Source organism: Hypomesus nipponensis, chromosome 6 (genome assembly GCF_054491055.1).
Source record: "Hypomesus nipponensis isolate SF chromosome 6, ASM5449105v1, whole genome shotgun sequence".
In the NCBI taxonomy this organism is placed as follows: domain Eukaryota; kingdom Metazoa; phylum Chordata; class Actinopteri; order Osmeriformes; family Osmeridae; genus Hypomesus; species Hypomesus nipponensis.
In genome coordinates, this window is record NC_140366.1 from 18,849,129 (window position 1) to 18,871,676 (window position 22,548).

The window sequence follows — 22,548 nt, forward strand, 5'->3', positions numbered from 1 at the left end:
GGGACTATTGGAAATATTTGAAACTCACTGTTTAATGGGTTATAATCAGTTAATCTCCTCAGAGAAGTAAAGAGAGAAGGACCTAGATGGCATTCCCATTTCTTTGAATGTAACACCCAGGTCTGAAAGTCTTGTTGCAGCGGTTCCTACTGTTAAGAGCGAGAGTTTTAGCTAGGGCCGCGGGAGGGGATAGGAAATATAATGTGCTTGGTCAAATCTAGGCGTAGATGAGGTGTGTCCCCCCCCCTCCCAGCCTTAAGCGATAGATGGCGGGGTTGGGATCTGATAAACAGCGAGGGCCATCAGGAGCCTATCACATGTTCCCAGCTTATTAGACAGATGGCAGGAGCACGCAGACTCACCCCACTGAAGGTGGGGCCTGGAGGGGGAGGAAGGGGAAGGTGAGAAGACAATACCCCCTGCTGGGACGGATGGTGTTCACACACACACACACACACACACCCCTGGTCCAGACAGGGGGTACTCTGATCTACAAGGGCATGTCTCAGATACTAAGCTGACAGGTGAGATCCAGGCTCTTTGTCTGGTAGGGCAACTGAAGCACCTTGGGTCTCACATCCAGTGGAGAGTCTGTCGAGTGATCTGGGTGTGTTTACAGGTCTCTTTGTTTAACCCTCGCGGGACAGACAAGTAGCCATTAGCTGGCGTGGGGGCTCCTTCAGCGCCCAGGGTGTCCGAAAGGTGAGGAGATTCCGCAGTGAACACGTCTGTTTCTACAGAAACAAAGAGCCCTCAGTGGAACGAGAAGGGGCTTTTATTTTGAAGGCCTGGAGTGTCCTTAACTTAAAGGGCCAGGGTCACGTCCTCCACCGTGTCTGGCCGCTCGCCGTAAGCTTCACTACCAGAGGATTAGGAAGTACAGTATCTGATTTAATCCCGTCAGAGGGACGTTTACTTACAGACGGCTCAGCACTCGAACCGTCTGACTGTCTAATGCTGTTACTGTGCAAAAACATTTTGTTCCTGCTGGCAGTGTGGCTGTTAGTGAGATGATGCACTCATGTTAGCTACAGAAGTGACTTCCTGTGTTATTAATGGAGGTGAAATGAATACATAAACAAATAAAACGTTAGGTTGACCAGAGAGCTTGATCTTTGTCATGAGTTCATCGTTTCTACCTCTGCCCGTTGATGTCCGGCCAGGTCAAACAGGCTCGGAGGCTGTAGTAGAAGTGTTTCCTAGTTGAGCTGTGACTCAGACCCTTCATTGTCCCTTCATGAATCCAGAGGTTAATGTGAGGTTACTCAGCCAATGTTAGAGCAGCGATGGCTGTAGTGTCCTCCAGTGGAGGTGGAGTATTTTTGTCGTTAGCGCAGGCAGGGAAGCGCTCCATTGTGATGCATGCGGCGTTCTCATTAGAATGCATGACATGCATAAATTCGCCAGCGTACATTTGCATAAATTTGCCCATCTCAACTCCAGAGAGGCAAAAGGCCGGTGTAAGACCATGGATCTCCCAGAGGGACAGGGAACTGAGTTGTTTATGAAAGGACATTTGGCAGATTTCCCTAAAATGCCATGAGAATGATCCAGGCGGATATGTTAGTGACGGCGTGGTCCACCCAACCACACTGTAGGGGGAGACCAGGTCCAGAAGTCCACATCGTTAGCACAAAACACCCGATGAATTTGTCTGTTTGTCACAATTCATACAGTAAACGGGACGGAACGCCTCGTTTGTCAAAGTCTGTACTAATGTTACGGAAACAGTCTTTATCCTCCTCTTACCCCCACCCTATCATTCTGCATCCCTTTTATGTTTCAGAGTTTTGCCACTAAATCCTTTCTTGTTTTTGCTCATTCCTTCACTTCACCCCCCCCCTCCTCCTTTAATCTCTCTCTCCATCCATCTATCTCTCTTTCTCTGTGGGATCCCTCTCTCCCTCCTTCATTAAGGCTGCGGTGCTGGTTGTAACACTGGGAGTAATCTCACATGGCGCAGGGCGCACATAAAGATGGACTCCCTCAGGCAGCTGCTGCTGATCCAAGCTGAAAATAGATCCATGGTTCACTCAGCACTTTCACTCAGCAGGCTGTGTGTCGGCCCAGCAGACCAGACCACTGTTCTACCTTTATAGATCCGCCTGGCTGGATCCGCTCTGCCTGCGCCTGAGAGGAGGGGAAGTGACTGGGGGCTAATGGGCGGAGCACAGCAGTCAGCTGACCCACACAAGCTCCTTGTTTGGGGGCACTGTCTGCTCTGTAGGGATTACGTGTGTGCATGTGTGTCTGGAGCACTGCTGCGGAACTATAGCAGAGTTGCTGTGCTCATCAATAGTGGATAGTCCACTCAAAGCCTTTCCCCTCCCCTCCCCCAGCCCACCATACACACACTAACCCATCCACCTTGTATGAGCACACACACACACACACATGCAGTATCCCCCCCCACACAGATATGGAGTCAGCAGGTTTTGCTCAACAATGATGGATTGGATCTGGGCTGCCGGAATCGTAGAGGGAGCTGTGGCTGGCTGGCTGGCTGGCTGGCTGGCTGGCTGGCTGGCTGGCTGGCTGGCTGACTGGCTGTCTGGCTGTCTGACTGTCTGTCTGGCTGACTGTCTGACTGACGGTCGTACAGCTGCAGCATGTAGACTTGGCTTCTCAGAACATGCGGTTCTGTGTTGGAAGACTTCCACAGACCCAGACAGTGGGTATCTCTGTCCTCCACTCAACCCTGGGCTGGATAAATGTATACATCTAAACAGGGAACACACCAGGCTTGAATTAGTGTGTTAACAATTATACTTTTTTGCATAGCAAACATCTGTTTTGGTGGTGGGTTATCTTTTGAATCCTAACAACAAAGATTGAACCCCTGCTTCAAATACGACTCGTATTTACTATTATTAATATCATTAATTCAACATGATTAAAGGAAAAAAAGCAGCAAAATGCAAATAGATTGAGCCCACAGAACACTCATGTGTTCATACACAAGGGTGTCTCACCATAAATCTCCAAGATGCTGACTGCTAATGATGCGTGCTTGTACATCTGCAACCATAACATGTCCACAGTAATCCTGGTCCATCCTGTTGGGTTGATGTAGAAAGTCTCCTGTTCTGTCGAGGCTGAATCAGATGAACTCAAGCATGGTGTTCTCTCACTGTTTGCTTTGCTCATACACTGCCTGCTTGTTTTTCCAAACGGAAAATCCACAAAGCAAATTTCAGTGGTTTTGGGAGCTGGGTTTTTGAGGGGGGAAAAACTAGCAGGGTGTTTTACAGGCAGGGTGTCTGGCATGGAGTATGGGAGCTGCTAGGAACTGTGGCTGGATGACTTGCACAGGGGAGAGTGTGTGTGTGTGTGTGAGAGAGAGAGAGAGAGAGAGAGAGAGAGAGAGAGAGAGAGAGAGAGAGAGAGAGAGAGAGAGAGAGAGAGAGAGAGAGAGAGAGAGGGAGGGAGGGAGGTGTGAGAGAGTAGTCTGCCAGCACACCTAGAGGTAATTCATCTTGTGTTGTTCCCACACACAATAGAAACTAAACTATCAGTAAACAGGGCTCTCATTAAAAACCCACTGGGCTACACCGTTCATACATGCAAGGGCCTGTTAGGTCTTGTTGAGGAGGACTTAACATCACTCAGGCTCTGAAAAGACGCATTGTCCAACCATCCACGCCTTCCCAGATTCAAAGTGAAGCTATTGTGCTCCAGCGTGTGAGCAGGGCACCTTGCTTCTGTGCCGTTTGATCACATTCCTAGAGAGTCACCGGAATAAATGCCTCTGTAGTAGGCAGCTGGAGTGTGTGTGTGTTGGTGTGTGTGTGTTATGCATGCGTAGGATTGCACAGTGCACTGCGGTCTCTAAACACCAGACAGAACTGTAAACCATCTCCTTTCTCTTCCGTCTCTGCTCAGCAACAACAGTAGCAGAGGGCGGCCTAGCCTGCTTGGGCTCAGGAGTTTACCTAATTATCTAGCATTAAGTCCAAATGGATGGCTTCCCCTGCTCTCTCATCCTACTCCACATGGCAGCAATAAGGATAAGCCGCAGTCTTACAACCCATTAGGCTACACACACTGCAAACACGCTTCACCCAGCCCAGTGACACAGGGTGAGGCTGCAGAAGCAGGGATCCACACAGGCCTGAATCACAACACCACTAGACGTGTGTCTGTCAACACTGGTCAGAGGTGGGGCAGGGGCAGGGGGAGGGGCAGGGGCCGGGGGAGGGGTCGGGGAGGGGTCGGGGCCGGGGGAGGGGTCGGGGCCGGGTCGGGGCAGGGGCCGGGGCCGGGGGAGGGGTCGGGGGTGGACTGTGTTAGACTTTGGGGTGAAAGGAATGTCCAGGGTTATTGTTATGAAAATGTTGGGTGGACACACAAGCAGAGGACCAGACAGGCAGACAGGCAGACAGACAGGCAGACAGGCAGACAGGCAGACAGGCAGGCAGGCAGGCAGGCAGGCAGGCAGGCAGACAGGCAGACAGGCAGACAGATAGCACCCCTGGGTTTTATTTACCGCTGCATAGAAAGTTCAGTGCTGACCCGATAAAAAATGAACTGGTACTTTACAGTGTTTGTTTATGATGGTTAGAGCTGCCGGCTTGTCTCAGCACACTCCAAGAGCTCTGAACAACGGCAGTGCTGATAGTCATGCTGGCAATTTCCTTGTTTTTTCACAGGTCACTGCCAGAGGATTTGCCCCATTGTTGCAGTTTGCCTACACTGCTAAGCTGTTACTCAGCAGAGAAAACATCCAGGAGGTCATCCGCTGCGCCCAGTTCCTGCGCATGCACAACCTGGAAGACTCGTGTTTCCGCTTCCTGGAGGCCCAGCTCCGCAGTGAGGAGGACGGCCTGCTGCTGTACCGCAAGGTGGCAGCGGACGTCCCCCACTCTGAGGACGAGAGCATGCAGTCGGAGACGGCCAAGGCCACGTCCCCCAGGCCCCGTCGCCGCGGAGACGCCCTGGCCTCCCTGCGGCGCCCGGAGGAGGAGCGGGTCGCGGCCGACTTCGACAGGAACGCTGCCTCCGACCACCCGCGCTGCCCCAAATACAGGAAGTACCAGTGGGCCTGCAACAAGCACAATAACGACACCTCACACACCAGTACCTCAGGTTTCCCAAGCACATTGAAAGAAGGCGGCAGCGTTGGCAGCGGAGCGGCGCGAGGGCAGAGCGGGCCGCCTGCAGCCCAGATCAAAGTGGAGCCCCGGGCCGAGGACGAAGCCATCTCCCTGTGCCTGTCAGGAGACGAGCGTGATGGCCAGGACAAGGACGACGTGACGGCCATGGAGATGGACAGTCCTGTGCCGGCAGACCGAGCCAGGAACAACAGGTCCCCTTCCTGCCTGCGCGCCTTCTTCAAGAAAGGAGGGGAGCCGCCGGGCCTGCCTGACGCGTCACAGCGGCTGTTTGCTAACAGACTTGCCTATCCACAAGACAAAGGAAGCACTCAGGGAAATCATAAAGACTTCAGGCCTTTCTCTGGGGAGCAGGCTCTGCCTGTTCCCTCCCCTAAAGAAGTGGACGGCTTCCCCGCCGGACTGTCCCTCAAGTCCGCCTCCTGCGACGGCGTCTGCAAACAGGAAGTGGAGCTGGACCGCCGGAGCGTCATCTTCTCCTCGGGGGCGTGTGACCGTCTGGGAACACCGGCACATTCCTACCCCGGAGGGAACTCCCTGGAGATGGAGCTCTCTGAGCATCCTCCAAAGGATCTGTGGGCCGGGGCCAGTCACTCACTCCCCAGCTCCCAGACCTACTCGCCCAGCACCACTCCGGCCGAGGCCACTATCCCCTGCCGGCCCAGGCCCAACACCAGCTGCCCCGTGCCCATCAAGGTGTGCCCCCGGTCGCCGCCGTCTGAGACGCGGACGCGCACCTCCAGCTCGTGCTCCTCCTACTCGTACGCGGAGGATGGGAGCGGAGGCTCCCCCTGCAGCCTGCCCCAGTTCGAGTTCTCCTCCTCGCCAAGCTGCAACGTGACGCGCTGCATCACCGCCGACCCGCCGGAGCCCGGCGTGGGGGGCGACGCCCTCTTCAGCCAGGTGCGCCCCAAGATCAAGTGCGAGCAGTCGTACGGCACCAACTCCAGCGATGAGTCTGGGTCCTTCTCCGAAGGAGACAGCGAGTCCTGTCATGTTCAGGAGCAGGGGCCAGAGGTGAGTACGCCCTCCTCTCCTGACAAACAATCCATCAATCTTTATGTAGCACATAATAAAAGAATAACTGAGGGTTGACCAAAATATATAAAACACATCAATCAAGATATGCAACAGCAATAAGGGATACATTTACAGAAGAAAAAAAAACAAAGGAAGAAGAAACGTTCCACACAAGGCAGATCGTCTGTCACCACACGTCACCTTGGCTAATCCGTTCCTGGTGACCCAGCACTCCAGGTGTGCATTAGCTCTCATTAGATCATCTCATTCTTGAAGCGAGAGTGTTTCGCTAAAAGATTTACTCCATCACCAAAGGGCACAGATGTGCTTTGATATTATTAATCTGCTTTATGCACTGCTGGATGTCTGTGTAATGAGACTGAATGTGGGAGTCAAAACGCGACGCAACAGACTGAGTGCGCACATTGGAGGGGGCGGCGGCAGCATCGAGCGCTGTGATTGGTCAATCCTGTGTGCTGGGAAGTGTGTGGTTGTAAGACAAGCTGTGATGAAGGAAGGGTTAGGATCCTCTGAGGGCATCGACGGCCTCTCAATCTCTTGCCCCCCCCCATGGCGCTAGCTCTGCCTTAATCAAGATTAGCCATGCTAACAAGCACTTTGCATCCACACCCACATCTCATATGCATGTGTCAATTCTCAGAGCACCAAGGTATCAAGCAGACCTGTGACATTTTTGTTGGATTACTGATTAGCCGGCGTGCTAGGGTGAGGCTGGGCTCAGAACACAGCCTGTGTGCGGTGAGCAATGTGGCCAGAAAGGTTGTGTGTGTGTGTGTGAGGGGGGGGGGGGGTAGGAGAGCGTAGCAGGAGAGGGAGGGGGGGGGCTGGCTGGCCGGGGGAGGATGAGGAGCTGTGCTGACAGGGATAAATGGCAAATCCTCTAATCATCCTTTAATCCACCTGGGCAGACGTCCTCCAGACTGCAGTCACACTGGGGCGGTGGAGGCTGTTGTTGTTGTGCTGGTTGTTTTTATTTCCTAGGTGAAAATCTACTTTGATAGCGAAAATGTAGGATGTAACCTTGGCTACAGCAAAGATCATTAGTAAGACAGTTGAATAGCGAGGGGCAGGCTGTAATCAGAGTCACGTCTCCTGCACTCAGTCAGCGTAGATGCGTTGCGTCAGCAACATTCAGCCTTTGTTGCAGGCAGACTTATTTCCAATGTGCCTGGAGGAGAGGTATCTCAGCTTCCTAGACTGAGACCTTGAAGTGCACAGGGAGCTCAGAGAGAGAGCGGGAGAGCGAAAGAGAGAGTGAGCCGGAGAGAGAGAGAGAGAGAGAGAGTGAGCCGGAGAGAGAGAGAGAGAGAGAGAGAGAGAGAGAGAGAGAGAGTGAGAGAGGGAGAGAGAGAGAGAGAGAGAGAGAGAGAGAGTGAGCCGGAGAGAGAGAGAGAGAGAGAGAGGGAGAGAGAGAGAGAGATCAGAGAGGGAGGAGAGGGTGAAACTGGTGCGTTGCCATGGCGATGGGATCCACAGAGCGAGTCTTGGGGTTTCAGCCGGGACTGGAGCGACATGACAGGACTGAGCCTCCGACTGTGGAAGGAATCCACAAACGAGCGGGCCCCTTCAGCCCCGACAGTCATGTGTAATTATGACTCTGCTAGCGCGGCCCACACCCTCAGACTCCAGATTTATGGCCCTTTTGAAACAGTGCTGAATGCGCCGCTGTAAATGACATAGAATTGATTTACCGGGTAGAGCTGCCAACGACTAGTTGCCCAAAAATGACCTGGAGACATTTCCGTGTCTTTCCTCTCCCCCGTTAGAGTCAGACGGTCTCTCTACCGTGCGCGGGGCGCTCCGTTACCACTGACGACGTCCCCTGGCAGATCCCTGTTGACCCTCAGACTTCTCGTCCAACCCTCCACTTACTATCATCTGCTGGTGATAAGATTTATTGTGGATGAATTAGTGTGGGCCGGCTCTCAGAAGCTGTTCACTTCATAGTGTTCCTGGACCAGGGCGAGGCTCTTATGTAATCACCCTCTGTGTAGCTCCAGACCCAGCCCTCCCTGCCTGGGTCTTATCTGCAACCAGAAAAGCGACCTCTTTCTTCCTGGGTCGCTTTTTTCCCCTTTTCCTCCGGCCAGTTGGTTGTCCAAACACCCAGCGTGTCCAGGGAGAAGGCTTTGCCATGCGTTGGTGTGTGTTTGCAGAGCAAACGGCAGCCCCCACAGAGGTCGAGCAGCGCTGGTAAAAATAGCACCAGTCCAGAGCTGGAAACAATGAATCCTGAGGAGGAAGGAAGTTGTTAAACTGGGGGGCTAGTCTGACCGAAGTCATTCAAGGTAGTCCGAGTCACATGAGGTCTCTGCCTGCTTTCAGCTCTGTGGTTCTGAGGTGTTGTTGTACACAGTCCAGTGACATGTGGAATGACAGGAACAGCCTTCACACAAAGCCAGACTAGAGGCCTACTAGGGGGCGTTGTTTTACAGACACGATTTGACAGTTTTCTTGTGGCGTTCTACGTTGTGGTTTGACCCTGTAACCACAGGCCAGGTCAACAGTGTGTGCTCTGTCGCGCAGGGCTGCAGGGCTGCAGGAGGGCTGCAGGCAGGGCAGGATCCTGTCTTCAGACAGGGAGTGGTGGGGGCCGGGATGGCTGTGCAGAGGAAGGGTTCCCACTGACAAAGGAGGATTTAAGAGCTGAGAGCTTGTTATCAGAACACAATCTCAGTGCGGCATCTCGGAACTGTTTCCACACTCATCCATCTCTTCTGACTATATCTGTTTTAACCTCTCCCCCTCTCTCTCTCTCTCTCTCTCTCTCTCCCCCTCTCTCTCTCTCTCTCTCTCTCTCTCTCTCTCTCTCTCTCTCTCTGTGTCTCTCTCTTTCTCCCTCTCTCTCTCTCTCTCTCTCTCTCTCTCTCTCTCTCTGTCCCTCTCTGTCTCTCTCCCTCTCCCTCTCTGTCTCTCTATCTCTCTCTCGGTGTAGGCATCAAGATCAGTCTAGCATATCCTCTGGTCACAGTAGTGCAGATATTGATCCTCGAGTGATGAGTGATGTGGACGTGCTATACTGTTCTGATCCTGTACATCCACGTGTGCCTACAGCCAACGTGTTCTATCTCACACACAGAGAACGAGCCGGAACTGGGATTGCGGTCGCTCTACTACAGAATCTCTAGAAACTCTGCACTGACGTGACGCATTTGTAGAAAGAATACATCTGTTAAGCATCAGTTTGTGTGGTCACAACTACAGGAACCCTGGGCCTTATAGCTATTGTGCTGCTAAACTATTGGCATGGACGGTTAATTAAAGGCGCTTTACTGAGAGCAAATTTATGTCTAACATTAATATCATTAGAACTTTGTAGTAGTTACATGTCATGTGACACTATTACAATTTTATACACATTCTTAGAAACAGTGAACATCTCTATAGAGTGTATAGCAGCACACGCTACGCCAGCCTAAAGGCCAGATGGGGTAATAATACATACTCATCATCCCTCAAGACCTTACATCCTGTGGTACTACACAAGCACCCACACACACACACACACAAACACACACACACCTTTTCCTTCAAGTCCTAAGGCCATCTCCCAAAGGTTAGTCTAGCATGTTTATGTACAAGAGACAAGGCTATAACTAATGAGCTCGTTCAGGATGAGATCTTCCCCAGGATCTATAGAGCAAACCATTTGATACTTTACAATCTCATTAGACACCACATGCGATTCATCATCGGGCTTATCACTGAAAAGGGAGCATATTAAATGGACACAGACAACAGTATGCATCATGCTTTATCTCTATTTTATCAGATTAGATTCAGTGATGGATACTGCAGCAGGTAAAACAGAACAGCAGTAGTAAAGGCATTCAGGTTTGTTAAGGGTGGGGGTTGTCGATTAGAGAAAATTGCAGCCCCTTTTAAAGGACATTGTTGAGAAGATGTACAGTATTTACCACCGATTAATGGAGTAGGAGTATGGGTGGGAGGGGCTGGTTCTCCAGGGGTCAGCAGGGGTCAACAGGGGTCAGAACCCTGCAGGTGGGCACTGCTGGTCAGAGTAACCCCTACCCCACTGCCTCCTGGAAGGGCCTGGGACTGGGGGCCTCTGGAGGCAGTTGGAGGCCTCTGGAGGCAGCCAGCTGCCTCGCCTCTGCTCACACGCGGCTCAAAGGCTCAGCCAGGCAGGCAGCCCAGGTAACAGATGAGCCCGACAGCGTAATGACCCATAGAAACAGAGAGAGAGAGAGAGAGAGAGAGAGAGAGAGAGAGAGAGAGAGAGAGAGAGAGAGAGAGAGAGAGAGAGAGAGAGAGAGAGAGAGAGAGAGAGAGAGAGAGAGAGAGAGAGAGAGAGAGAGAGAGAGAGAGAGAGAGAGAGAGGGAGAGAGAGAGAGAGATAGAGAGGGAGAGAGAGAGAGAGGGGAGAGAGAGAGAGAGAGAGAGAGAGAGAGGGAGAGAGAGAGATAGAGAGAGGAGAGAGAGAGAGAGAGAGAGAGGGGGAGAGAGAGAGAGAGAGAGGGAGAGAGAGACAGAGAGAGAGAGAGTGGTCGAGAGAGTGGTAGAGAGAGTGGTAGAGAGAGAGAGCGGTAGAGAGTGGTAGAGAGACAGAGAGAGAGAGCGAGATAGAGACAGAGAGACAGAGAGAGAGAGAGAGAGAGAGCGAGAGGGAGAGAGAGAGCGAGAGAGAGAGAGGAAATGAGAGGGAATGAGTGAGTGAGCGCAGTGGGAGGGGGAAGGAGAGGAAACAGTTGGGTCTGAAATGTATGGTTGCCGTGGTAGCGTACTCTGTCATCCCAGCCTTCGTACTGGACTAGCTCTCCTGGCGGCGTAGCTAAATATAGACCCCCACGCCCCCACTCTCACCGTGAACACCAGATGAAGGAGAGAGAAAAGGGAACTTCACAAGGTCACTGTCGAAATGGTGGCTTGTCCTCCACCCCCCCCCCCCCCCCCCACCACCACCACTTTTCCTTTTTGTCTTCCAGCCGGAACACAGAGACCCCACTACTGCTCACCACCTGGCCTGTTCACCCTCCTACGTATCATGGGGCCGTCTCCTGGCTCTCAGAGATCACACAGGGAGTCATCTGCTGCGGCAGCCTTCCCCTCAGCCGTCTTCCACCCGCTCATCTTTACAAGCTAGCCAGGCCTGGCCAGAGAGACGAGCCTGCAGGGCCAGTTTGGCCTTGAAAGCTCCGGCTATCATTAATTCATGTGTCTGCATGCAGATGCATCCACAAGATGAGAAGTAGGTTCAGCTCGACGCCTCTGGAGGGGCTGAAGTTGTAATGAGGAAACTGAAGCACAGCCTGGGCTCTCACTCTCTCTGGGAGGAGGGGACGGGGAGCTGTGCTCTTCAGTGGAGGGTCATTTCCATTGTATCGTGAATAGGCACCTTGATTTGTCCCCAGGAGTGCTACACTTACCCTAGGTCCTGTCTCCCACACGCCCTGCTGGGTCAGTGAAGACAGGGTGGGGAGAGTGCATCCAGCATGTCTACTGGAGGTGTTCCAGTGGGCTCCGTCTGGTGTCGACACAGGGGCTCAGAGTCTCCAGAGAGCACCTAGCTCTGGTTCAGTAACCATGCAGGTAGCGGGGAAGCAACTCTTCCCTCTCTCCTCCTTTCCCTCTCTCCTCTCTCCTCCTTTCCCTCTCTCCTCTCTCCTTTGCCTCCTCTGTTTGACTTTGTTCTTCATGAGAAGCAGCCATGGGGAGAGAGCAGCTTCTCTCCTCCTGGCAAGTTCCTCGCCTGTCTTCCTCTGGCTCTTTGTTCAGCATCCTCTTTACCTCTCTCTCTCTCTCTCTCTCTCTCTCTCTCTCTCTCTCTCTCTCTCTCTCTCTGTGTCTCTCTGTGTCTCTCTGTGTCTCTCTGTGTCTCTCTCTCTCTCTCTCTCTTTCTCTCTCTCTCTCCCCCTTGAGCAAAGGATCTCTGGTGTATACAGATACCGGTGGGGTATCAGCCTGTTATGTGGCTATCAGAAGGTTTGCCAGAACCTGGGGGAACACAAACCAAGCTATGGATGCGTTTGTGAACTGAAAGAAAATGTGCCTCTCAAATATCAGAACTACATCCACAATGTGCATTTCAGTGATTACTCTTTTCACCAGTCCTCGTAGACTATCTCAGGTTTATACTATGTAGATGTTCTTTCCTCCATAAAAGTCTCTGACACCATGGCACTGCCTGGATCCCCTCAATCTGCCACCTTGGCGTCCCTCCAGACATTCTGAGCCAGATGGAGAGACACTTGCCTTGCCTTGGATCCCCTCTTCTCTCCCACATCAGAATACGTATGGAGCGGAGAGAGCTTCAGGGCCAGTTCTTTCACAATACATGTGTTTATGAGTCAGAAAGTGCTCCTTTATCGCCATCTTGTGGCGAAGAGTGAACATACACCATGTTTACACTGCTCCACCTCTGAAAGAGTTGTTTGTTAAATCATGGAATTTGGAGTTTCAATTGATGGTAATTATCATTAAAATATATTGATACTGCGATAGTAACAGTATATTTGATGTTTGTGTTATTTGCAGGTGAAGCTCCCCTTCCCCGTCGATCAAATCACAAATCTTCCACGGAACGACTTCCAAATGATGGTAAAAATGCACAAACTGACCTCTGAGCAGCTGGAGTTCATCCACGATGTCCGGCGTCGAAGTAAGAACCGCATCGCCGCCCAGCGCTGCCGCAAGAGGAAGCTGGACTGCATCCTCAACCTGGAGGTCGAGATTCGAAAACTGGTGAGTGAGATTACTGCAGTCACGTCTTGTATCCGGTGTAGACCGGCTCACTCCTCAGGTACGTATACACACCACCGTGCTAGACATTGACACTACATTTAGTCATTTATCAGACGCTCTTATCCAGAGCGACTTACAGTAAGTACAGGGACATTCCCACCGAGGAAAGTAGGGTGAAGTGCCTTGCCCAAGGACACAATGTCATTTTGACGCGGCCGGGAATTGAACTGGCGGCCGGGAATTGAACTGGCGACCTTCAGATTACTGGCCCGATTCCCTAACCGCTCAGCCACCTGACTCCCCAGTTGCTAGCCTTTCGTTTGCGTAGCTGGTAGTGGTCGTGCGCTTGAGAAGTCAGAGGTGGCGGGTTGGATCCCAGGTGCGGGCGAACATCGACCAGAAGCAGCTCTGATGGTGGCGCGGCCACGACTGCACACACTCTGTCTACAAGCTCGCTCTTTCAACATTATTCATGTTCACTCTAAAAAAACTGGAATCACGAACAGAGCTCTCTTTTGACAAAGACATCACCAGATGTTGACTGTGTATTAAACAGTACCTTGTGACAAAGTGTATGTTAAATTAAATATGATCATATCAGTATCATGTGCCAGCACTTCCCCTCCAGCCCATTAGCTTGTAGTGTCCAGATGCCAAACAGCAGTCTTGTGGAGGTTGGTGTTGGGGGCAGAGCACTCTGAAACCAGCCCCTCTCCACAGACTGCTGTCTCTCCTCCCACCTTCCTACCCACACGTTTCCATGGCAGCTCTGGAGGTTGTCTGTCACATGCTCGTTCCAGTATGGGGGTGGAGTGGTGAGTCTTTGATGTGCTGTGTCAGCACAGGAAATGTTACACACCCCACAAAAACTGACAAGACTCCTCGAAATGTCATCCTGCCTTCTGAATATAATAGGAGGATGTCAAGTGTTCCCCTTTTTAACCGTTAAATCGGAATCAACATGGCTGTGCCTCTCTGAAGCCATCCTCAAAGATATATTTTAAAATATGTGCCTAATGTCTGTGTGTGTCTGTGTGTGTGTGTGTGTGTGTGTGTGTCTGTGTGTGTGTGTGTGTGCAGGTCTGTGAGAAGGAGAAGCTGCTGACGGAGAGGAACCAGCTGAAGGCGTGTATGGGCGAGCTGTGGGAGAACTTCTCCTGTCTGTCCCAGGAGGTGTGCAGAGATGTGCAGCTGAGCCCAGAACAGGTGCAGTCGCTGCACCACTACTGCCCAGTCCTGCGCCCCGGCAACACCACAACCAACAACAACGCCTCTCACTCGCCAGCCGCCACCAGCATCGACCTCACAACCCACTCGCGCGCCCCCACCCCGGAGCCCAGCTTCCAGAAGTCTCCCGGCCCAGAGAGCGAGGCAGACTCGGTCATGGGGAACGGTGCGGATGGGCCGGGAACTGACGTGGAGGGCCAGGACCCAGGCCAGCTCACGGAGTCAGGCCTCTCTTTCGAACAGTCCAATCAGACGGTCACGGTAGACTTCTGCCAGGAAATGACAGATAAATGTACGACCGACGAACAGCCGAGAAAGGACTGTTCTTAGTATCTTTCGGTTCGTTTTTATTTTTTATTATTTAATTGGAGTCGTATTCTTCTGACAAACCCTCTCTCGGGTTGTTGAGACGGTCAGCCTCTGCCAGTGTTCTTTGAACGCAAATTTTTGTTTGTATTTATGTGTTTTGTTTTCTTTTGAAAAGTCGACACTACAGTTGTCTTAACAGCAGCAATACTGTTCTCCAGGTATTCTCCTTATACCGTGACAGAGTGGGACCGTCTAACCAATCACGTCAGTTCAATGGTGCTACACTCGCCCTGGCAGCAACCTCTACAGTGGCAGCACTGTCTCTTCTTGTATTACTGTCTCCTCACAACAGTGATGGGCAAAGATCACACCTCAGTATCAAACCTCAATGGACCTAACTGCAACTCTCTATTTGTCTTCGCTCTCTCTGTCTACTTTTAATATCTTAACCTCTATCTTTCTCTCTTTTTTTTGTCTTTTTCACTCTCGTAGACTCATAAATACACACCAACGTCTGTCCCACTTTGTCTACCTCTCCTCTCTCTCACCCTTTCACTCGCTCTCTCTAACTCTCTCTCACTCTTTCTCTCGCTCTCTCTAACTCTCTCTTTCTCTCCCTCTCTCTAACTCTCTCTCACTCTTTCTCTCGCTCTATCTAACTCTCTCTTTCTCTCCCTCTCTTTAACTCTCTCTCTTGGTGGCCCTTGTCACAGCAATTCAAACTCAGGAAATCTTCTGAATGTTCAACTTGATTCATGAGAATGAGAATACAGCGTATGTACATGAGAGATTTATGAAGCAGACAGACTGTACATGTTCATATGCAAAAACGTCTTCTGTGTCTTTCGTTTGTGTCTCTGTACAGCAGACTTTGTGTACACACAGAACCTAAACATTCCTCCTTTGCCTTCCTCAGCACTGAAAGAAAGAGAAGAAGAAGAAATATTTCCCAGGTGGTTAAATAGCTATGTTCCCACAGGTCAGCAATACCATTGTATTTGGATGTTGTAATGGTCATTTTCAAGTGCTTGCTTAGCAGAATGATAATGTACATAGTTTGGCGCATGGTGACTGTCGCAGTAATATTGTAAGGTTGTTTTTTTCTTCCACTGGGCTTGCATCATGCACCTTTTTGCTAAGGGAAACATTTGCTTTGCTGTTTCCTGTCTAAAGGAAAATTCCCCATAAGGGTGGGTGTTCTTCAACTCAGGAAATCAGCTTAATACACACACCACACACACACGCGCACACAGACACACAGCCAGGTGCATTGAAAACACACACATTCATTTTAGAGCCCCTTGCGTGAAAATGTTATGTTTATGATGATGGCAGTGTAAAGAACGTGACTGGTGGCTCAAGCCACATCCACTCAAACTTTGACACCTCTTCAAATGTGAAAAGAGTCTCGGCTTGTGTTTAAAAAAAAAAAAAAAAAAAAAAAAGGATCCTTTTTTTTCTTATCAGTATTGAAAGATGCTACATGCCCGATGGTGAAACTCCTTCTGAACCCTATGAATTTCTCCAGTGTTGTGTTTTCAAGTCAGGGAGTGTGGACACCTTCTCAAGCTATGGGTCATTAATTCAGCTAGTTTCTTTGACAAAAGAAATTGATTTATTTGACTACAGAGATGCTTTCTCCTAATAATTTGACAGTTCTGGCACTTGGTCTGCAGCACCAGGCTCTCACAGCTGGTTGGCTCTTCATTTAGAGACACTATCAGAACCAAGGGAGTCTGATCATGGAGCACTTAAATTGGCACTTATAAATAAACATCCTTAAATATGTGTATATTGACACACAGTAAATATCTCAATGAAGAATGCTAATAAAATAAACAGGTCTAGTAACAAAGAAAGGAGGTGAATGTTATACTATGAGTGTTCACATCTTATATTTCTATTTCTTTAAAAATTGAATAAGCTGATTCAAAATTCAGTTCATGTGAAAGCTGTGTAATGTTGTTAAACTGATGGCAATAGTCAGAAATAGCAACGTTTGCTCTAATTGTACATTTGTTGAAAACATCCTTCTGTGATGTGCTTGCATGTTGCCTGTATAACTTACAGAGTTATTCTGTCTAGCTTTTGTTTGCCTCTATAGTCCTCAGCAAAACAATATTGTTTTTTGTTGAACAAGATTTGCATTTTCTTGTTAAAAACAACCTACCTTACCTGTTCAACTGAGATACTTAAAAGTAACACGTTTAAAAAGCAAGACCATTATTTATGATGCAGCGTGAAGTACATAAAAATATAAAGCTTTATTTATAATACTTTCAGGTCAAAGTCAAATTAAATTCAGACTGTGGAAAGAGTTAACATTGGATGACACGGATAGACCCTTAATAGAATTAATGTCCAACTTTTATCAGCTAAAAGGCTTTCCTAAAACCTTGTCAGGATGAAATTCTGATCCTCAAGATCAGTAATGAGACTAGAGCAGTTTAGGTTGTGTTGATTCAGTGTGTCTTTGTTTCAGTGTGTTTGCTAGTGTGTTTGCTAGACTGATTATTTTACAAGTTTCCATAAGATTTTAATAATATTAAACTAGGCTCTCACATGTCAACACACAGACACACACAATACTTGACCAGTAATGTGTGAGTGTTAGTGTAGTGGTGACCTTTTGTAATTCGTTTTTGTGAGGTTATTTTTCCACGCAAGTCTTTTCTCATTCATATGCTAGTAGGAAAGGGGAATAGTATTTACCATCCTAAACGTTTTATCAGGTAAAACAGGAAACTAAAGATGAATGGGCTGAACAGGACATATGCAATTCCTTGACTATTGATGGATTTTTACTTACTAGTTTTTGAAGTAATGTGGGAAGCATGAGGTTCCACAGAAAAAGCACACTCCTATTAAGGCTTCAGTTGATAAATATCTTTCTGATGGCAGGGGGAAATGTATTTAGATTCATGAAGTTTATCATCCTCCATCAAAGCTATAATATTAGGTATCACTTGATATCTGTTTTCAATGTCCTTATAATGCTACTATAAATTACTATTGATGTTGTTCTTTGGATAGCAATGAGTGCATAGCTTATTTCTGGTTTGTAGGCCTACCGTATGTAACATTTCGAATTCTTCCTAATTGTTTTGTTATACCCAGAGAGTCCCTAAATTCATATAGGTGACACAGAAGAAGGTTTGGTGTGCAAGCTCACCCTCATATTGGCAAACAGTCAAGTCCAGATCTATCAGCCTTTTATCCTGAGAGTGCTCCAGTATGCCTGCTTCACGAGCAGTTGAACGTAGCAGTCACCTCCATGATCAGTCGAAGCATTTCAGGCCATCTAAGCTCCTGTTAGCATCTCAAGTCATCAGGTTTAAGTGATTGAGGCTGTCGTTTTCACAGTTGCTCTTGTATATTGTGTCAGGGTGCCAAGCATTTAAATCCTTAACCTGAATCTGGCTTTTGTGTTTTCAGCTCGTTTGTTTGCTTTTCTCTTCTGTTAATTCTATGTCCCACAATATGATTATAAATCACCTAAGCTGATGTTTACTGTTGTAAACATGAATAAGCTTTCCAAAATATAGATCAAGGCCAGCAATAGAGTTATACAGTTAAATGATTTTGAGGGTAATGAATTGGAAATATTGTTTTGGGAGTAACCAGACAATAGTAATTAGCTATTTTTGTCTCTGTAGGGTTTTCTTTGTTTAGAACAGTCAAAGGCCATGTCATGTAATCTGAATCCGTCAACTATGGGCTTTGGACATGTGATTAATGGAGTTTTGCTAAATAATGGTTTTGCAAGGCTTTTGCTGCAAAATTATGAGAAATAACCTTCTATTCTTTAAGGCTTTTGTTGAGTATTGTTGTCTTTTTGATCCTTTTTGTTGCTGCTTCTCTGAATCAAACACTGGCTCACCAACTCCAAAGGTTGTTCTTTGAAAATATGAACAAAACTTGCCTTTTTCACATTGCTCAACTTTATAATATAATGCTATCCTGATTGAATGCACAGTCTGAGATCATTATAAGAGTTTAAAAAAAAAACTTTAAAAAAAAACTAAATATGTTTACAAAAACGTGTCACATTTCATGTGTCTATTACATTTGCCATGTATATAGTGATTTCTAGGTTAAATTGGACAGATGGTAAGTGTTTTGTAAACAAACAAACAAACAAAACTATGCTTTTTTCCTCAACTTGTCTTTTCATCCAACTGGGATGTTTCCACATTACATGGATACAAGTGCACCTCCGATATTTGCCTTAGAACTTGCAGAGGCCATAGTTCACATACAAGTGAAGTGAGTGTATGCAGGGGCTTGTCCCCCTATCCAGTCAGCCATGCGGACGTTCTCACACTTATCTACCTGTGAAATCCTTCATACCTCTCATAACTGGTCAATGACTGTATCAGCAAACTGCATCAGGTGTTTTTCTACATGCTTTTTACACAGATTATATGGATTATTGTATTAGTAGAATTTGATGCATCATTTTTAATGTAATAGCTCTTAAGCTTGTAGTTACCGTTGTTTTTTTCTCTCGTTTTTCTAGATGACCGTTTTGTGTTAATATTGTCAATTTGAAATAGCTGTTATTAGCTTATTCTCTTCTCTTTTTAATTTTGAAATGCTACATGACCCTTATGAATTAAAATGACTTAATAACCATTGTAAATACGATATTGTGCATACCCCATTTTCATTCATTTCAATTGCTAGTGGTATATAAATGACATTTTTGTCTAGACACCATTTCTGTTTATGAAATAAAGAAACATATCATGAATTTCATTTTGTTATTCTTTTATGAAAGTATTTTCGATGCAAACAAGTGTTCAGTATGAATAAATACCAAACTATTCCGTATCACTTCATCCACCAACAAACCATTCAGTCAAATAAGAAAAAAGGATAAATAATTAATCTAAATACTTTTTATTAGAAAAAGGCATATAAAGTGGCCTAAAAACACTAGAAAGAAGCAAGATATTCCAAATGACCTTTAAAAACATTTTAAGGATCCAGGGACCCCTTTTTCCTCTCATATCAAATGTTACGATAAACAATATCATCATAATGTGAAGTTTTACGTCACAGAAGTTATTACCTGTAAATAAACTGCTACTATTGGATTTGATCTCATTTTATGAGAATCAGTTCCTCTGGGTATGGCACTAATGATAACCAACATATTGTTCTTGTTTTGTTTTTGTGCAGTTCAGTTTCTGCACTTCTGACCATTTTGGCATCACCCAAAATTGTAAAGATATAATTCATTCATCAACTCATCATTGAATTGGATGTGGCTACCTATTTTCTGTTTCACTCTTTGAGTAACATGTTGTTTGAAGTGTGCAAAACATTCAACAAAAAAACAAGTGGCTTGCATTTAACTAATATAAAAAAATGGAATTATACAACAAGAAAAAAAACTATGAGATCTGATACTGCAGATATTGTTTGCAAAGAAGTGACAAAGAAATCTAAATGTGCTCTTTTTGGTAAATACCCACAAAAGGAAAATTGTACTGAAGCTGTCAATGCTCATCCACAATACTGTATGTATGTCATTGTGAATACAATTTGGCAAATGAGAAAGGGGAGTGTCGCTTTGCGATAAGTGTACTGTATTCCTAAGTGCTTGGTTGTTCTGGTCCAGGCGTCGTTTCATTTTTTCATAATTGAAGACAGCTCCAGAATCATGCTCTGAAAGAGGGAATTATGCACAGTGAATATAAATGGAATCTTTGATTCAGAAATACGTGAAAAGAACCCTCAATTTTTCTAAAAAACGGCGACTTACCATTGACATTCTCCGTCCGCTGGCTGGAGGTGGAGTCATAGGAGGACTCTCCCCCTGCGCTAGTCTCTTGGCCTCTGTGTCTGGGCTGCTCCCAGAGCCAGGGCTGTCGGGCGGACTGGCCAGCTTGCTTTCAGAGAGCCCACGGGACATGAAACTGGCCTTCCTCGCTGTGGGGTAGTGGCCGCTATCCGGAGAGTCGCTCACGTCACTGTAGTCCTTGCAAGTGCTGACTCTGCTCTGTTTGCGCTGCGAGTTCCTCAGGGCTGCCGGTATCTCCATGTGGCTGGCCCTCAGAGAGGCCCGAGGCTGGGCTCCGCAGTGCTGTGGGTGTCCTGAACCCTTGGGGCCGTTGGAGTCATCGCTGCTGCATGAGTGGTTCCTGTTGTCCAGGGTGTAGCGGCGCTCCACCGCCCCGAACTGCCGCAGAGAGTGAAGCTCTGCCTGGCTGGGAAGTCGCAGCTGCCGGGGCTGTGGGTCAGCTCCGTTCTGGGTGTGAGGGGCGGCTGTGGGCATGTAGACGGGCACAGCATCAGACTGGCCACCAGGAACCACTGTGTAGGCCGTCTGTGTGAGCTGGACCATCCTCTGGGGCGAGGAGTTGGTCAGAACACAAACCTGCTGCACCATGGAGTTTTTCTTGGATCTGCATATGCTGTCTTCGTCTCCATATTTACGATTTCCATACACACTTTGTTTGATCTTCTTCACCCCGAGGTGAAATATCTCAAGGAGGTTTAAGAATAACGAAACACCAGAAATGACAAGCATGAAGACCATGAAAATGTTCTTTTCAGTTGGTCTCGACACAAAACAATCCACACTGTTTGGGCAAGGAAACCTCTCACATTTATACAGAGGATCAAGTCCTATACCATACAGAACATATTGCCCAATTATAAAACCAACTTCCACCACTGATCTGGTCAAGATATGGAAAACATATGTGCGCAGCAAGGAGCCCCGAAGTGGCGCTTTCCTTACCCTCTTCTGCTCTTCCAGCTTCCTCAACTCTCTCTCGATCCTTTTGAGTTCCTCCTGAGCGCCCTCGATTCCCTCCAGCTCTGCTTTCAAAAAGGCTTTCTTTCTGTGCCTCTCTTTCTCAAGCGCCCTCAATCGGTAGAGTGCATGCCCCATGTATACCAGAGAAGGAGAAGACACAAAAATGATTTGTAAGACCCAGTACCGTATGAGAGAGATGGGGAAAGCCTGGTCATAGCAGACGTTCGTGCACCCGGGCTGGTCTGTGTTGCACACAAACTCACTGCGTTCATCGTCCCAAACATCCTCAGCAGCCACACCAAGAACCAGCATCCGGAAAATGAAAAGAATGGTGAGCCAGATCTTTCCAACGATTGTTGAGTGTACATGTACCTCTTCTAAGATACTGCCAAGCAAATTCCAATCCCCCATCTTCTGTGTCTCATATCCAGATGCTGTAAGAATGATTAATCATGGTTACTCATCAGAAAATACATACATATATGTATTTTTTTAAGCTATCCTTTGAATGGATTTAAATTTGAAATGATCTATTTCAGGTTGGAAATGTATGTCTGAATTCATCTAGGGCAAGCATCATACATTAACAATTTAACATCAGACTTACTTGTGAACTAGGGTCTGTTTCCCTTGCTTCAGCGTATTGCCATTATAAGTGAGAGGATGCTCCACTTGTGGGGTTCAGTCTTATCCATTGAGGAGCCTGGAGAGAAACGCTGTGTGCATGTCTGTTTTCAGAGTACTTCAAATCGGTTGCAAACTGAACTCATAGAATGCAATGATCGACCCACCAAACGAATGGACAACAGCCCGAGGCTAGTTTTACCACATAAGTGTTGACAGAAGCACACCATACAGGACATGTTACCAATAGTGCCAACCAGTCCATGGCCTAACTTAGAATGTCAATACATCCACTGTTTTCTATCTCCAAACAGATTGTCATTTACAATTGTGGTGAAACCAACTTGTTGGGAATTTACAGGGAATGTTTAAGGAGAAGAACAGATTTCATAAAAATGACCTCTAATCAACTGGGCAACACATCGAGCCAGACAAACTGATCGATGAGCCATGTCCGATTTCTGATAAGGGGCATAAGGGAATATGCTATTTTAGGAACTGTGTTCTGTCTGCCAAACTACCAGACAACCCCAAAAAGGGTGGTCCTCAGTGGAACCTCGTCTGGAATCCTATCGAATAACAGTCATGTTACCGCGGGTGAAGCATAGTTGAATGGAGTTAAAGGATAGCATTGGTGGACAAGTGTACCCTTTGGCATTGACCTTAATTCCCTTTCTTCTGTGGCCCAGTTTGTGAATAGTGATGAGCCTGGAGCCAGTACAACCTTGAAACAGTACTACTCAGCGAGCTTTGAAATGTGCTGTT

The 22,548-nt window shown here is 47.7% G+C and overlaps 2 protein-coding genes across 3 annotated transcripts in view; one reads left to right on the forward strand and one right to left on the reverse strand.

Annotated features, from left to right (window-relative positions):
• bach2b (BACH transcriptional regulator 2b) overlaps positions 1-19,152 on the forward strand; it is a 65,991-nt gene extending 46,839 nt beyond the window's left edge. The window contains exons 3-5 of the mRNA XM_084699317.1: positions 4,650-6,128; positions 12,648-12,854; positions 13,935-19,152. Coding sequence (XP_084555443.1) covers positions 4,650-6,128; positions 12,648-12,854; positions 13,935-14,411 — 2,163 coding nt within the window. The 3' untranslated portion in view covers positions 14,412-19,152. The remainder of the gene's footprint in view (positions 1-4,649; positions 6,129-12,647; positions 12,855-13,934) is intronic.
• A 10-nt stretch (positions 19,153-19,162) lies between these two features.
• Positions 19,163-22,539, reverse strand: gja10b (gap junction protein alpha 10 b). 2 transcript variants are annotated; one of them, XM_084699319.1, is made up of 3 exons: positions 20,776-20,960; positions 20,161-20,663; positions 19,163-20,063 (listed from the first exon to the last, which is right to left on the reverse strand). In XM_084699319.1, the coding sequence occupies exons 1-3, from the start codon at positions 20,807-20,809 to the stop codon at positions 20,025-20,027; spliced, it is 576 nt and encodes a 191-aa protein (XP_084555445.1). In that variant the 5' UTR covers positions 20,810-20,960; the 3' UTR covers positions 19,163-20,024. The 2 variants fall into 2 exon arrangements, with proteins under 2 accessions (XP_084555445.1, XP_084555444.1); XM_084699318.1 differs by having other exon boundaries at positions 20,161-22,539.
• Positions 22,540-22,548: the final 9 nt, after the last annotated feature.